General features: G+C 36.1%; 1 protein-coding gene across 1 annotated transcript; it reads left to right on the top strand.

Moving 5' to 3' along the window:
- The first annotated feature begins 6,885 nt into the window (after nucleotides 1–6,885).
- LOC127537976 (taste receptor type 2 member 134-like) lies at nucleotides 6,886–7,788 on the top strand. The gene has a single exon (XM_051961401.1). It carries the CDS (start codon nucleotides 6,886–6,888, stop codon nucleotides 7,786–7,788), a length of 903 nt encoding a protein of 300 aa, XP_051817361.1.
- Nucleotides 7,789–15,323: the final 7,535 nt, after the last annotated feature.

Below are 15,323 nucleotides of genomic sequence, written 5' to 3'. Positions count from 1 at the left end.
ATCAAATCAAATCCAGATTCATAATTGTTAATAGTAACATTTTAATTTCTAAGGCCCCAAACTCTTATTACTTAAAAAAAAAAAGAACATCCTTCATAAATTAATGTTATCTCTCCCCTCCCAGCTTTTTTAAAGGCTTCTGGTGACAATTCCCAGTTTCTATTTCCAGTTCCTTAAACTTTTGATCTGCTTCTTTAAAGAACTGGAATATCCTGCCTCTACCGTTGAAACTTATTTATTTATAAGTTTGCATTCTAACTCCCCATTCCCATCCTCCTGGGGAATTGCAAGCTAAATATAGTAGGAAATATATATAAACTTTTACAAAATATTTGAAATCACACCTGTTATCATCAAGTTAGAATAAAACATGCTGGACTAAATATCTGAAGACTCTAAGTTGTATTGCTGTTTTTGGCCCAGGCAAAGAGACCTAAGGAATTTGATTTAATGCTGATAAGGACTGACCAGTTTCCTTAGTCAGAAACTTTCAGTGTTTTCACAATTACTTAAATAATAATTAAACAGTACAAGTAAATATATAAGATTTTATTTAATTATCACAATATTTGATATCTTTACCATATCTAATATTTATTTACTGTTAGATTTAATAAGATCTTCCTACAGATTTATCTTAAAAGGTAGTAGACATGATTAACCAGATGACTATCTGATGTTTAAAAATCTTTTCCTTTATGATTTCTAGTTCCTAACTGAAGTCAAATCGCTACACTTTAATGACCCACTGCTGTGGAATTTCAGCTTACTCTTTTCCTTTTCAGGAAGAATCCTAATTAACTTTCAGATTTAACCAAATCCCAGACTATCCGGTTTGGAAGACTTTTTATCAGCCTTCATTGTCTATCCCTTCAACCTGCAGGCATCTTTAAATAACCTTTGAGATATTGATTAGCATATCTTTTAGACAGGTCCGGGACCTGGCCTGGTTCTTCCATGATCCATCCTTCTGAGCTACCAAATTCTTCCCTGGTCCTTCCCTTCCTCTCCTGAGCATTGTATTTTCCTTATAAAAGATGTGCTCATGATGAAGATCTTTGCTAAGTTCTTTTCAGGACTAAGTACCTCTGTGAAGTACTCTGTTCCTTTTCCTCATAGTGACTTTCTTTTAATGGAGTCTTTCTCCTTACTATAGCTAACTTTGGTTAGTCTGTTAACTCCTCTATGGATTTAACCTGTCAGTCAATGGCATACTCAGGTCTCATGGCATCTTCTTTTAATGAATTTTTCCAAACTCTTTTGTTGGTTACCCTATTGCTCTCCCAAATCTATTTCATATTTACCACCCCTAGTGCCTATTTTATTTTTTCATTTTATCTGTAACCTCGTCTCCTAAATAAATATCCCTTTTGGCAAAGAAAATTTTCATTGTGAATTTATCACATGGTTATTTCAAACTAAGAATTGCTACCCTGACCTCATCACTACTATGGGACTAGATCCTGAAATCTTAAAATACTGAAGCCCTAATGCAGTTACAAATCTGCTACTGATTATTATTATTGTTGTTTTATACCAGTATTTTAACAATTAGATCCATAACCCAAAAGAATCAAAGAAGAGTTCACATTTTTAATAATTTTTCGAATACAGTAAATTGCCAAATTAATGTTAGGCATTACCTTTATGCATATTATAAATCACAATTGAGGTAATTTGACTTAAAACGACACAGTTAACATGTTTCCTGATATAGCATAATAATAATAATAAATAGTACATTTCACTTTAAATGAGATCAGAATAAATTCAATGATATTTGGATCTAGTTTCAAATATTATCATACAGGACCTTAATTTACAATGTCAATTATTTAGTAGTATATCTTACACAAGGGATATTTATTCCAAGCATTTTATTTTATGAGATTTACTATTTCCAACTGTGTGGGACAATGACCTTTACCCAAATTAAAATCAGGGGCAGCTAAGTATCTCAGTGAATAGAGGACCAGACCTGAAGTCAGGAGGACCTGAATTCAAATGTGACCTCAGACACTTAACTCTTCCTAGCTGTGTGACCCTGGGCAAGTCACTTAATCTCAATTGCCTCAGCAAAAAAAAAAAAAAAAAAAAAAAAAAAAATTAAAAATAAAAAAAGTAAAAAATTAAAATCAGAGACTCTCAAGGTAAAAAGTAAAAAGGATTTGTTATGATCTCAAAAGGGCAACTGTCAACAGACAAGGCCTTAATAGTATAGGAGTGCAAAGTGTAAGCTGCACAGCACAGGATTATATAGACCCTAATGAAGCCCCGCTTTTTCCTGGCCATTCTTCCCATTGCCTGGAAGTCTGGACTTACATTCTAATCTACCCCGAGATAGAGAATAATGCTAATGAAAAAGTCAGGGAAATACAGGAGGGAAATGCATGTTTATCTAGGATAATGGAACACCTGTGGCTTTGCAAAGTCCCAAGTTTTAATTAGGACATAGGTCAAGACCACCTTCTTATGAGAGATTTTCACTCAGTTCATCCCATTCACAGCTCACCCATTATAAGATATTTTAAAAGTGATAATGATGGACAAGTTTGTGAGAGAACAGTTCAGAATAGGAAAAATTCACAAAGGAGGTCTCAAACAAAAGTCCTTTATTTTGTGATGGACACATGGGCTGATCAAGGTGAAGACACTAAAAAGTCAGAGGCAGGGAGGAAAAGGGGAACCCCAGATGAAGGTGGGATCTAGAGAGTTAAGGGGAAGCTGGGGAGGATCCTAGGAGAGAGCTAACTACCCTGACTGTTATTTCCAGATTAGAAAGTACATAATGGAAATCTAGGAGCAAGAATATACTAAGCCATGATAATGAGGATGCTTTCATCACAAAACTTACTTGTCCGGCAAGAGTGTGCTCTAGTGGGCCTACTCTGGGGAAGCAAGAGCCCTTGTCTAGCAGGTCCTTACTGATTTGTTGGTTTAGGCAAGCCTTGGTCATGCTGACAAGATAACAGTCCCAGAAACATGGCCTCCCTTTTGTGTGAGATAAGGTTGACAATGGGAACAGGGTGGGTTCCATGGGAACATTAGAGTTCACATTATTCCCAAGGGCTGCACAGATTTTAATGATCACACTTAGCAATACTTTGCTTATCAAATTTCTCCTAGCTTCATAAAATTGCCTGTATTGGCCTTCAAATCAAGCTACAAAATTTTTCCTTAATTAATTTTCCACCCACATCCCAGTCTGCACCGTATTCCACTGATTTCTAATATTTCCTTATTTGTCTTCTCATCTTTCTCTCCAACTCTGGTCACAGTCAGAAAAGGAGAGGAGAGAGACTCTGGGTCTATTGTTGTCTGAATGTTTCACCATTCTAAGTCCTCCTCACAAAGGAGTCAAACTTCCATGTGACAAAAGGATGGGATTAATTGTTCTTTCCTTACCTTCTACACAGGTTGTTTCTTCTAAATCTCCTTTCCTTTAAAAGCACAAAGGGGCATCTGTTGGTGCAGTGGATGGAATGCCAGCCCTGAAGTCAAGAAGACCTGAGTTCAAATCTGACCTCAGACACTTAACACTTCCTAGCTATGTGACCCTGGGCAAGTCACTTAACCTCAATTGCCATTTGAAAGTCTTCTCTCCAGAAATCAGCTTCAAAATGTTCATCTGACTAAAAAAAACCAAGGTCCCATCTTTTATTTAGTCAAAATAGGTTTTTTCCCCATAGTTTTTCTAGCCTCTACCTAGCCTCATCTCTCAGGATCCTTTCAAATTCATTCAAGGCTACTACTAATCTGCCATATCTGGTACTGGCTTTTCCTATTATTTTATTTTTTTCTTACATGAAAAAAAAATTCTATGTGGCTTTGTTTTACTTTAGATGAATTTGAATTTTACTCCACTTGTTCCATTAAAAAAAATCAAAGGTAGTTTTCTCTCTTCAGCCCTCACTGATCACAACTGGGGCTCGGGGGCAACCTGGGGAAAAATTGGGACTTTAAGGAAGTCCTGAAAGAGAAAACTCTCTGATTCCCCCTCCAAAACTTGCAATCACTCTTTTTAAACAGATAAATTGAGGAAGTCTTACTTTGTAATACCCACCTAGCAAATATAGACTATATGCCTAAGACAGAGACAAAACACAGACAAAAACATACAGTGCAATCTCACAATGGCCTTAGTTCTGGTATCAAGCCCTGTTAAATGGAACCCTCAAAAACTCTTTTGGAAAGAGCATTACATTTCCTGCCAGAATTTAGGGCTCTTCTACTGGAACTCGCTTGAAAAAAGAATTTGGACTACGCCTGCGGGACAAGATTGAAATGGTACAGCCCCCTGTTTCACAGAGTATGCAAACCTCTTAACGGGGTAAGAGGGTATAGAAGCACTAAACAACCTACACATATTTTGGGGGTTCAGGGCTCCCTTGTACAGGCCACCAAATGTTGGGGTTTGGGGTTTGGACCCCCAAAATATACGGGGGCTTTGGGTATCACATGTTGTTTCAAAAGAGTTTTTAGGTTAAGACTATCTCCAAATTAAGAGGCAAAGATTTTATTATTCTGTTGACAGTGGGCTAATTTCCAAAAGGAGTTTTAGCAATTAAGAAAGGGAACGATGATGGAATAAGTTCCCTAGTGGGATTCACCATTAGCAAGAGTAGGCAGGCTAAGTTCCTAATGAACTAGCCCTTAGTAACTGGAATAAATCTCAAAGGAATTAGTGTCCTAAGAAGAATTATCAAAGATGTGAACAATTGGTAGGTTCTTTTATAGGAGAAAACCTGGGGGTTGACATCATAACTTAGTTTTCAGACTGGATATAGTAATTGTGGGAAAATGATAAATTTTGTCAAAGCAAGGAATTTGACAAGGAATTGATCAAGGGTCTACTTCAATAAAGGTCCACTTAAGGATAACATAAGGTTTACATAAGAACAAACTGTCCATTTAAAGAGATAATCCTGTCAATGCTCCTCCTCCGTATTTGCTTCTGGGAGTAGCTTGACCAGTAAAATTCAGGACCTCTCCTGTTAATGTTCCTCTATGACCTGCCCAACTACCAAGAACCTGGGGTCTTTTTTCACCCACATCACTCATAATAGGCAGCTCCAAAAATCTGTATGCACTAGAGCAATCAATGTCTCTTCAACTGCATTGAGATCACTCCTTACTGTTGAGAGTAAGCATTCAGAAAGATTATAGTTCAAACACTCAGAACACACACACACACACACACACACACACACACACATACATGTGTATATGTATATACTTATCCAGAGGTGATCAAAGGTTAGGACACCAGAAGTTTCAGAGTGAGGAGAAAGTTAAAATCTCAACTTGAAATTTCTCAGGAAAAGTCCTTTTCTTTAGTGACAAAGTTTTATCTATTGAGTACTCAAGGGAAAGAGCATTTTCTGGGAGCCCTCAAATCAGATATTTACTTTAACTATCTGTTAGTCTGGTTGCCATAACTGTGATGATTTAAAGATTTGAAAGACATAGTTTCTGTGTAACGCAAGTATTCCCATTTGTTTCCTCTCTCCTTAGTTCCCCTGTCACTGTTCCTTTTAAATTTATTCCTCATCGTCCCTTAACTCTCTTTTACTGGTTATATAAAGTGGGCTTTGTGCTCACAGTCCCTCTTCCATTTTGTTCTCTTGATGTCCTCTCACTCTTCCTGATAGAACAGGTTTTCCCTTGGCCTATCCATACATTTTCCCAATTCCTGAATGGACTGATCTGAACTATTATCATAGAACAGTGATGTGATAGAAGCATTGATTTAATGTTGGAAGAACTCTCACTGATCAGATAACCCAGTCCCCTCATTGTAGAGGTGAGAAATGAGATCCAGAGATGTTGGGAAGTTTAGCTATTGGCAGAGTCAGGATTTGAACTGATTTCACATCCAGTTTGCTTTCCATTGCCTCTTATTTTACTTATATTAGGACACAACGGGCCCTGGGTAAAATAAAGTAGGGAAAGTCTGTGCCTTCATTCCAAGCCACTCTGTTTCTCCCTTTCATTTACTCAAAACCATCACAGTTACCTATCCCCAGCTTCTTTCCTTCCTACTCCTATACTTGATTCATGGGATACTTTTTTTTTTTCTGAGAAGAAATCTAGCTACATCTTTCCTTTTCTTTTCATAGAAACTCATCTATTTTGTTTCTCCAGGGCCTTGCTACTTACTGGAATTAGGAACAAATTAATGCCAAGGTGTTAATTAATGTTATTTGTGTGAAAAAGATAGAGAGATGTGGGTTGAATGATTGTGCAATTAGGCAGATTTAGAACTAGTTGAATAGTGGGACTCAAAAAGATATAATAAGTGGTTTATTGTCAACTTGATACCTATAAGGAAGGATTTGATATACTAGTCACAGAGAACAATAGATGTGTGAATACAAGACATGAATGGACAACTAAGTTTTTACATTACAGACAGAAAAATGCTTAATGAGAGGAAGAGGGAGAAAAGTAGTTAGGGGTGTCACTAGAAGAACAGGAGGAGGGAAGATCCAGGGTAGCCTTGAAGCTAGATTTAAGGGAGGGAAGCAGCCTGGGCAAGGAACAAGTATGTCTTTTGGAAGAGATTTTGAAAGGTACCAGGCTCAGTAGGCTATATCTCGATATTTCCTTGGCTCTAGCTCTGGTAAGCAACAGGCAAATTGAAGATAAACAAATAAAGACTGGGTGCAGTGATTGGTGGGGCCAGATTTGCATCCACAGAGGTGGTAAGGTTCTTTTCTAAAGCACATTAGGCACATTTTGAGCCTCCACTTTCTCTTCCAGTTGGGTTCCTGCATAAAGCAAAGAGTTACTAAATCCTTGGAGAGTCTGGCCTCCTACCAGATCTCTTCTGGGGAAGGTGTCCCAGTCAGCAGCTGTATCTCACAAATCCTCAGGAGAGAAAGAATGCCCAGCCTTCTCACTGTCTTCTTCATGATCTTCTTTCTCCTGGAGTCTTTGGTAGCAATGATAGGAAATGGTTTCATCATTGTTGTGCTGGGCAGAGAGTGGACGCGATGTTGGACCCTGCCCCCTGGTGACATGATCCTGGCCAGCCTGGGCATCTCCCGTTTCTTTCTACAGTGGACAGCAATTATTAATGACTTCTACTCATATTTCTTCTCAATTAGTCAAGGTGTACTTTTTGGAATGGTGTGGAATCTTCCTAATGTAACCACATTCTGGTTCACCACCTTGCTTGCCGTTTTCTACTGTGTGAAACTTTCTTCCTTCAATCACTCAATCTTCTTCTGGCTGAAGTGGAGAATTTCTCGATTTGTCCCTTGGTTACTGCTGTGGTCCCTAGTGCTATCCATTTTGATAACCGTTCTATCTTTTGTAAAGGGCTATCACATTTTGCAATCTCCAGTCACTGGGAATTATTCAGAAAAGACAATTTTGAATGCTAATATACGTGCATTCCAAATGCATTTTTTCTTGCCTCTGCAACTATTTATTTTGTTAATTCCTTTCTTTGTTTTCCTGGTTTCCATCATCTTGCTCATTTCCTCCCTGTGCCAACACTTGGGGAACATGGAGCACCATAGTGCTAATCCTCAGGATCCAAGGATGCAGGTCCATATTATAACTCTGAAATCACTTTTCTTTTTTCTCCTCCTCTTTACATCATACCTTTTGCCTCTGATCATCACTATTATAGCACCTGTATCAGTTTGCAGTTCTTGGTTTTGGATATGGGAGGTAGTGACATATGCTGGTATCTCCATCCATCCTGCTTTCCTAATTCTGAACACCTCAAAACTAAGAAGAGCTCTGAAGAAGATGCTTCATGATCCACAGTCTGCATAAGTGTCTTTAGCTCCGAAGTGGTCAATATCAGTAATCAATATTGAGTCATACCAATATTGCTGTTTGTGACATGGATGCACAAGACTTAAAAAGGAAGAAAGAAGGAGTGAAGATAGCAAGGAGAAAGATATTTAATTATGTGCTTTTGATCTTTTGGCACTGTATTAAGCACTGGGATGCAAATACAATTATCTAGGTAGTCTTTTCATTTTTTCTAATTTCTCTTCCCCCCTCTTCCTTCTTCTCTTATCTAGTTCATTCATCCTTAAACCCTTTCAATTTTTCCTCTGTAATACTTCATAATTAATTGAAAGATATTTTGGAAGCTAAAATCCTTATTTTACAGATAGAGTACTAAGAGAGAGAACAAATTCCCTGTCTCAGGTCAGACAATTGTCTGAGGCAGAATTTTCCAGATTCCAAGTCCAGCACTCAGTTTACTTCACCTTTCCTCCTCTTTGTTCTCATACTCACATCCACAGTCACAGGCTTAGCCTTTGTCCTGGACTCTAAATTTTTTGGGACCATATGAGAGTGTAGTACTTTTTAATGGCCTCTATCCTGCAAAGAATAGTTAGATAGACCTCAGTTATTAGCAAAGTTGACTATGGTCAAGTCATTTAGCTCACTAAGTCTTGAATTCTTGTCTAGGAAAAAATGTGCAATATGTGTGTACATTATAAATATGTGCAATGTATATATGAATATGTATATGCACACACATGTATATATATATATCCACATACACACATCTATATATAATGAAAAAAATAGTATTTTCTCCATCTACCTCAGGAGGTTACGAGGAACAAAACATTTTGTTAACCTCAAAGTGGTAGAGATACAAGATTTCTTGTTATTCTGCTCTTCAGAAACCTAGAGCAGCTGCCAATTGTTTTTAAAAGTCTTGCTAGAATATATCATGTACTTCAGCTAACCACAACTCTGTCCCCACTGACAGATACTAGACTGTCCCATTGGCTTCACTTTAGATGATTATACTGAGAAGGCTTTCTTAGTCATGATCTGACTTTATTTTTGCTTTTCCATTCCTCTCAAAAGTCAAGTTGGAAACCCACCATCTGTTCCCAATACATTGTCAGTTCTTTGAAGGCACAAGTTGGTGTCTTTGTACTCTAGAAAAATGGCAGAACAGATAAGAACCCTGACTCTTTGTCAGAAAGACATGACTTCAGATTTTAGCCAAAACATATTGTACATTCTGACCAGTGCCTTAGACTGTTTGTTAGTAAGGTCCATGATGTATCTACTATCAAATACTTTCTCTATATGTCATATGAACCGCTGAGCAACAGAGGATGCCCAGGGTTATCCCAGCTCCTTGGACATCTCTCAGGTCCAATTGGTGTCATATTACTTACTGAGCATTTACTTGTTTAAATTATCTGTTATTATTCTTTGAATATAATAATGTCTGTATGGCTTATAAATGGTCAAATAATTCTCTGGTCTTATCCATTTGGGAATTGCCTCCAGGTTTCAGGTCACATTTTATTCATGCCTATGTTTCTTCTGTGATTTTGTCTATGTATTCTCACAAGTTTTTTGTAGGGGGTATGACCAATGTGATGAAGGAAGATCTTTTTCTTCACTTTCTAACATCTTGAAGATACCATGGAACCCACTGATGGTTATGTTTTTCTTCTCTCTTGCCATGTTATGATAAGACCAGAATTTTCATGACATCTCCCAGGACTTCTCTCCTCCACTTGGAAACCTGAATGACCCTAGTTTCCTTGAGGTAGCTTCTTGATGTGGTGGCATGAAAAGGTCCCAGCCCAGTGGAATCAGAGCTTCTGAGACTTAGTGGGTGCTTGTGACCCTGTGAGTTGCCATACTCACATGACTTACTGATCAGAGAAACTAATAACCATGTTGCATATATATATCTATATATCTATATATCTATATATATCTGTTAGGGTAAAGTATACCTCCTTTATTAAATTTTCAGTAAATTGTTTGCAACACTGATATTACTCCAAAGGAATAATAGCTTTAGAGCCATGCCTATCACACATGTAACTAGCCTATTTTCTCTTTGTGACATGCAATTCCTTGATAAGATCTTTTACTTCTCTTCTTTTTTTGCAATTTCTCACTGACTCTGTATTGAAGCTTGTACACACTCACCATGTACTTTCCATTGTCCACTTCATTACTTCAGAGGCAATGGTGTTCCATTGACCATAGAGCAAAACATATTAGTACGGGAAAGATGGCTCTCTCTTTTCATGGAAAACCTATGAAACATAAGACAATATATATGTCTTATAGGAGAGGAAAATATTTCTCTTAGGTTTGGACAAATAAGAGATGAAGATAGACAGGAAATTTCTCTTTCTGGATTTCCTCCCTTCTCCTTTTCTAAAAAAAAAATAATAAAGTTTATTACTTAGGAGATATTGGGAAAACTCAATTTTTCATTATGGAGTAAGGGAATAAAAATATTTGAAGCAGTAAAAATAGAAATAAAATCATAGACCTAGGAAGAATACAATTGTCATTTAATATTATTGCCTGGGGAAATGTGGCCCTGCAAAGTCAAATGATTTGCCCAAAGTAACATAGTTATTCAGTTAAAGGTAGGCCTGGAGCAAAAAAAAAAAAAAAAAAAAAAAAAAAAAAAGGAAAGGAGTCATAAAGAGTAATAAAAAGGCAACAAGAATTGCAAAGTGAAAAGGATAAAGAAAGGACACTTGAAATGTTCCAAAGAGAGCCCTGAATCAAAGCAGGGGTGGTCCTGGAACAACTGCAGAGAAACTCCTTGCTCAGCTAAGTTCAGGATTTTTCTACACATCTGAGTTAGCTAACATGTAATTAGTCTTTCAGCTCTAAGTCTATTTATCATATTGGTCTGAGTTCAGAACTTAGTACAGTGCCTAGCATATATCTAGTACTTAGTAAGCCAAAACTTGTTGACTGATTTAAATAGTTTTTCCCTTCTAAATCTGACTTGCAGAATGTGGCCTATGATCTGAAGATGAATATAAAGAGAGGAGTGATAATAAAAATGAATGTAATGTATTTTTTGGAACTTTATTTTTATGTAGCTATTTTCATGTATATGCCACAGATGTATGCATACATAAGAATATATATCTATATATATATTTGTGTATGTATATATATGTATGTTTGTATATATACTTATTTATGTTTATATATATGTATGCATGTATATATACTTATTTGTTTATATATATGTATGTATGTATATATACTTATTTATATTTATATATATGTATGCATTTATACATATTTTTCAAAGAGCTCTCATTTTAAGGGTGGTGTCTATATTCTAGGCAATTCTCATTGGTTGTAATGAAATAATCATGATGCATTCAAGAAACCTAATCTAAAATTTTAGTTCAATGACTCACTCTAGGATGGGAGGCAAAGGAATAGAGGAGTTCTCTCTTTTTATTTTCCCTTGCTCATATGTGGAAATTTTCTCTTTTTATTAGATTTCAATGGACTTTTTAATTTTTTTCATAAGGAGGAAAAAAAATTAGAATGATTTACTAAAATAACTCTCTTTGTTTCTGTCTTTGTCTCTCTCTTCTCTATCTTTCTTTCTCTCTCTCACTTCCCCTATATCTATATCTAAATCTATTTTTGTTTCTATACCAATATTGGTATCTATACTTATATCTATATCCATATCTGTATCTATATTTATATCCATACCCATCTCCATCTTTCTGTCCATGATTATGTCTCTCTCTAATCTCTATATTTACAAATAAAAAAAATGCATATTATTACTTTTAATTTTTCCATGGTTTTAACACTATTTTATTCTTCTAATCACATGTAAAAGTAATCTTCAGCATTCTTTTTTTATTATAGCTTTTTATTTAGAAGTTATATGCATGGGTAATTTTATAGCATTGACAACTGCCAAACCTTTTGTTCCAATTTTTCCCCTCCTTCCCCCTCCCCCTCCCCCAGATGGCAGGTTGACCAATACATGTTAAATATTTTAAAGAATAAATTAAATACAAAATAAGTATACATGTCCAAACAGTTATTTTGCTGTACAAAAAGAATCAGACTCTGAAATAGTGTAAAATTAGCCTGTGAAGGAAATCAAAAACAGCATTCATTTTTGTAATATTTGAGTTCCAATTTTTTTCTCCCTCTCTTCTTTCCCTTCCCTTCCCCAAGATAGCAAGCAATCTGATATAACTTATACAAGTGCAAGCAATTTAAACATATTTTCATATTAGTCATATTATAAAAGAAACATCAGAACAAAAGGGGGAAAGCAAAGAAAAAAGAAAGTGAACACAAAAAGGTGAACATAATATGTTTTAATCCATATTCAGTCTCTATAGTTCTTTTTCTAGATGCAGATGACATTTTGTATCCCAAATCTATTGGAATTGTCTTGGATCACCATATTGCTGAGTAGAGCTAAGTCTATCATAGTTGATCATCACCTAGTTTTACTGTTGTTGTGAACAATATTTTCCTGATCCTGCTTACTTTATTCAGCATAAATTTATATGTCTCTCCAGGCTTTTTTCAATCAGTCTGTTTATCATTTCTTATAAAACAATAATATTCCATTAAATTCACATATTCTATATCTTATTCAGCCTTTCCCCAATTGATGGGTATCCCCTTAATTTCCATTTCCTTGCCACTACAAAAAGGGCTGACACAAACATTTTTTGTACATGAGGGTCCCTTTCTCATTTGAAAAGGGAACAACCCTACTAAACACTCTGTTTTAAGGTGGTGATATGAAAGATGGTGATATTATATATTTTCTTCATCATTTTTGCGCTATTTATGGAGTTGTTAGGGACCAGTTTTTTTTCCAATTATGATGTCAAAGAGTCAAGGTACCAGATTTTCTCATTTAATCAACCCACATTAATTGGGTTCACTAAAGTGCAAGATATTTTTTCCTGGTATTTTAATGTTTTAGTGATTTTTAAAATTGTTTCTAGTATACACACCTGATTCATCAGGAATTTTTCTAAAATGCCCTAGAAACATCTTCATCTTAGAACCCACCCATTGGAAATACCTTTTGCTACTATGGATTCTATCTCTGATTGTCTAGTTCCTTCCACTATCTTTATTTTATTTTATTTTATTTTTTGATGAGGCAGTTTGCGTTAAATGACTTCCCTAGGGTCACACAGTTAGTAAGTTGTGTCTGTGGCAAAATTTGAACTCAGATCCTCCTGACTCTAGAGCCCATGCTCTATACACTTCCCCCTCTAGCTGCCCCAATATCAAGCCACATCTTCATTCCTTTCAAGACCACATCCCTGATTCTTGGCTTTGTTTACAATCCTATTCTGCCTTTAGCTCCCTTTTATAAGTTTTCCTCATTAGAACATAAGCTAGAGAATAAACTCCCTAAGGGAGTTTTCTTTTGGCTTTTATTTGTTCCCATATTCCCAATGCTTAGCAGAGTGTTTGGCAATTTACAAACATTTAATAAAAGCTTGTTAATTTGACTTCATATGGATCCCCCCTCCACCAATGTATATTTAAATCTCTTTCAGTTTTTTTTGTCCTCTGCAAAGTTTATCCATGATTTCTCATATATAGTCCTTAGAGTATGCAACAGATAATACACATATAGCACATGGCAAAACCAGAATTTGAACCCAGATCCATCTACATTTCAATTATACCATCTTACCTGTTATTTCATTTATAAAAGAGTTCTTCCTTACATTATAATAATGGAGTGGACCTCCAATGGGTTGGCCATGTTATTAGAATGCCCAGTGCATGTTGCCTAAAAGACTATTTTTCAAAGAACTTACACAATACTAGAGCTCATATGGAGGTCAGAAGAAACAAACAAGAACACTCAAAAGGCCTCAATGAAGAACTTTGGACTTTGATTGTGTGAAATGAGAGTCATTGGCAAAATACCATTCAGCATAGTATGCCTTCATTAAAGAAGGCTTTGTGCTCTGTGAGCAAAGCAAAATTACAGTAGGTGAAAAAAAAAACCAAAACAAAATCATGAGTTGCCCAAATTTAGAGACATCTCCACTCTGAATGTTCAGATGGGCTATTTGTGACCAACCTGCTGTAGTCTTCCAGAATTCAATTGGTCTGATAGGCCATAGTTGGACACAGTGTACTTTGCCTCCAACATAATGATGTCATTTTGGTCCTCTTCAAGAATAAAGAACTAGAACTCCATCCATAATGGAGTATGGATGTTGATATATAACAATTTTTAGAGAATTCCTCCTCTTCTAGGCTCCTCTTTTGGATTCTTCGTTGGTGATTCAAAGCCCTAGTAGAAGCTGGCATAAAAATACATGATTTCAAGCCAAGTGTAATTCATCTTGAAAGAGATGTATGCAAATTTCCTATAGATTCAGTTACTGTTGTTCCCTTTGCATTTCTTTGATTTACATTGCATTTGATTAATTCTTAACAAAATTAGAGTGAGTTGAATTAAATGCTCTTCTGATTATGCTTTGAATTCACCCATCTCTCCCCTTCTGTAGATCGTGATTTTTTTTTCTCATCTAACTCCTTTTTACATTGTTTTCCCTGTGTCTCAGCACTCTGTTGTTCAGTGAGTTAAAATTTTTACTTGCCTTCAACTCTGGACATAGAATTTACATCCTCAAATTCTTTCAGAATTTAATTGATTATTTAAAGTAATTTGGAGAGCACCAACCCTGAAGTCAGGAGGACCTGAGTTCAAATTTGACCTCAGACATTTAATACTTCCTAGCTGTGTGACCCTGGGTAAGTCACTTAATCCCAATTGCCTCAGCAAAAAAAAAAAAAATGAGAGAGAATAATTTGGAGAGAGCTATTTCAAGCACCTTAATCCAAAATAAAGTAGACCAAAAAGTTGGTGTAGAAGGCTTGTAAAATTTCAGGAGCTTGAAGGGTTTATACTTGAATAGCAATTATCTTATTTTTCTAGAAGCCCTGTAAATGGTGGTGGAACTATATCTCTTTCTTGGACTGCTATGTCCAACTATTTTACTTCTGTCTTTTAGAAACATCTGTTTTGCTTGCCTGGAATGCTCTGCTTCTTCCTTTCTGCTTATTCTAACTAAGATCAAGACTAAGAACCCGGGACTGGTTTGGGCAATATGAGATGCCACCTAAGAAAAGAGAATTCCCCTTCTTGTGGGGGGAGAAAAACCTCTAATTCTGCACTCAATTCTTTAGAAAGATATAATTGAATGCTGAATATATGCTTGCCAAAAACCACTATTTTGTGGAGAACTAGTACAAGGTATGCATTCATGGTGGTTAGAAAAAACAACACAAAGATAGTCTCAATGTCTCTTTTAAGATGTTTGGAATTGATTGTGTAACATATGAGACACTGGCACAAGATCACTCAGGATGGTGTGCCTTCATGAGAGAAGGTTCTGTGCTCTATGAGCAAAACAGAATTGAAGTATCTAAAAAAAAAATAACCACAAAATGTGCAGATGTAGAGAATCCCACTCAGATGTGGTGATGTGACTGAGAACTATTTGTGCCTGATCTGTGGTAGA

The sequence above is a fragment of the Antechinus flavipes genome, chromosome 5 (assembly GCF_016432865.1).
Source record: "Antechinus flavipes isolate AdamAnt ecotype Samford, QLD, Australia chromosome 5, AdamAnt_v2, whole genome shotgun sequence".
NCBI lineage: Eukaryota > Metazoa > Chordata > Mammalia > Dasyuromorphia > Dasyuridae > Antechinus > Antechinus flavipes.
This window is presented reverse-complemented; position numbering and strand designations above follow the sequence as displayed.

Excerpts from the sequence above, each read along its gene's own strand:
- LOC127537976 (XM_051961401.1), top strand. The coding sequence starts at position 6,886 with ATGCCCAGCCTTCTCACTGTCTTCTTCATGATCTTCTTTCTCCTGGAG.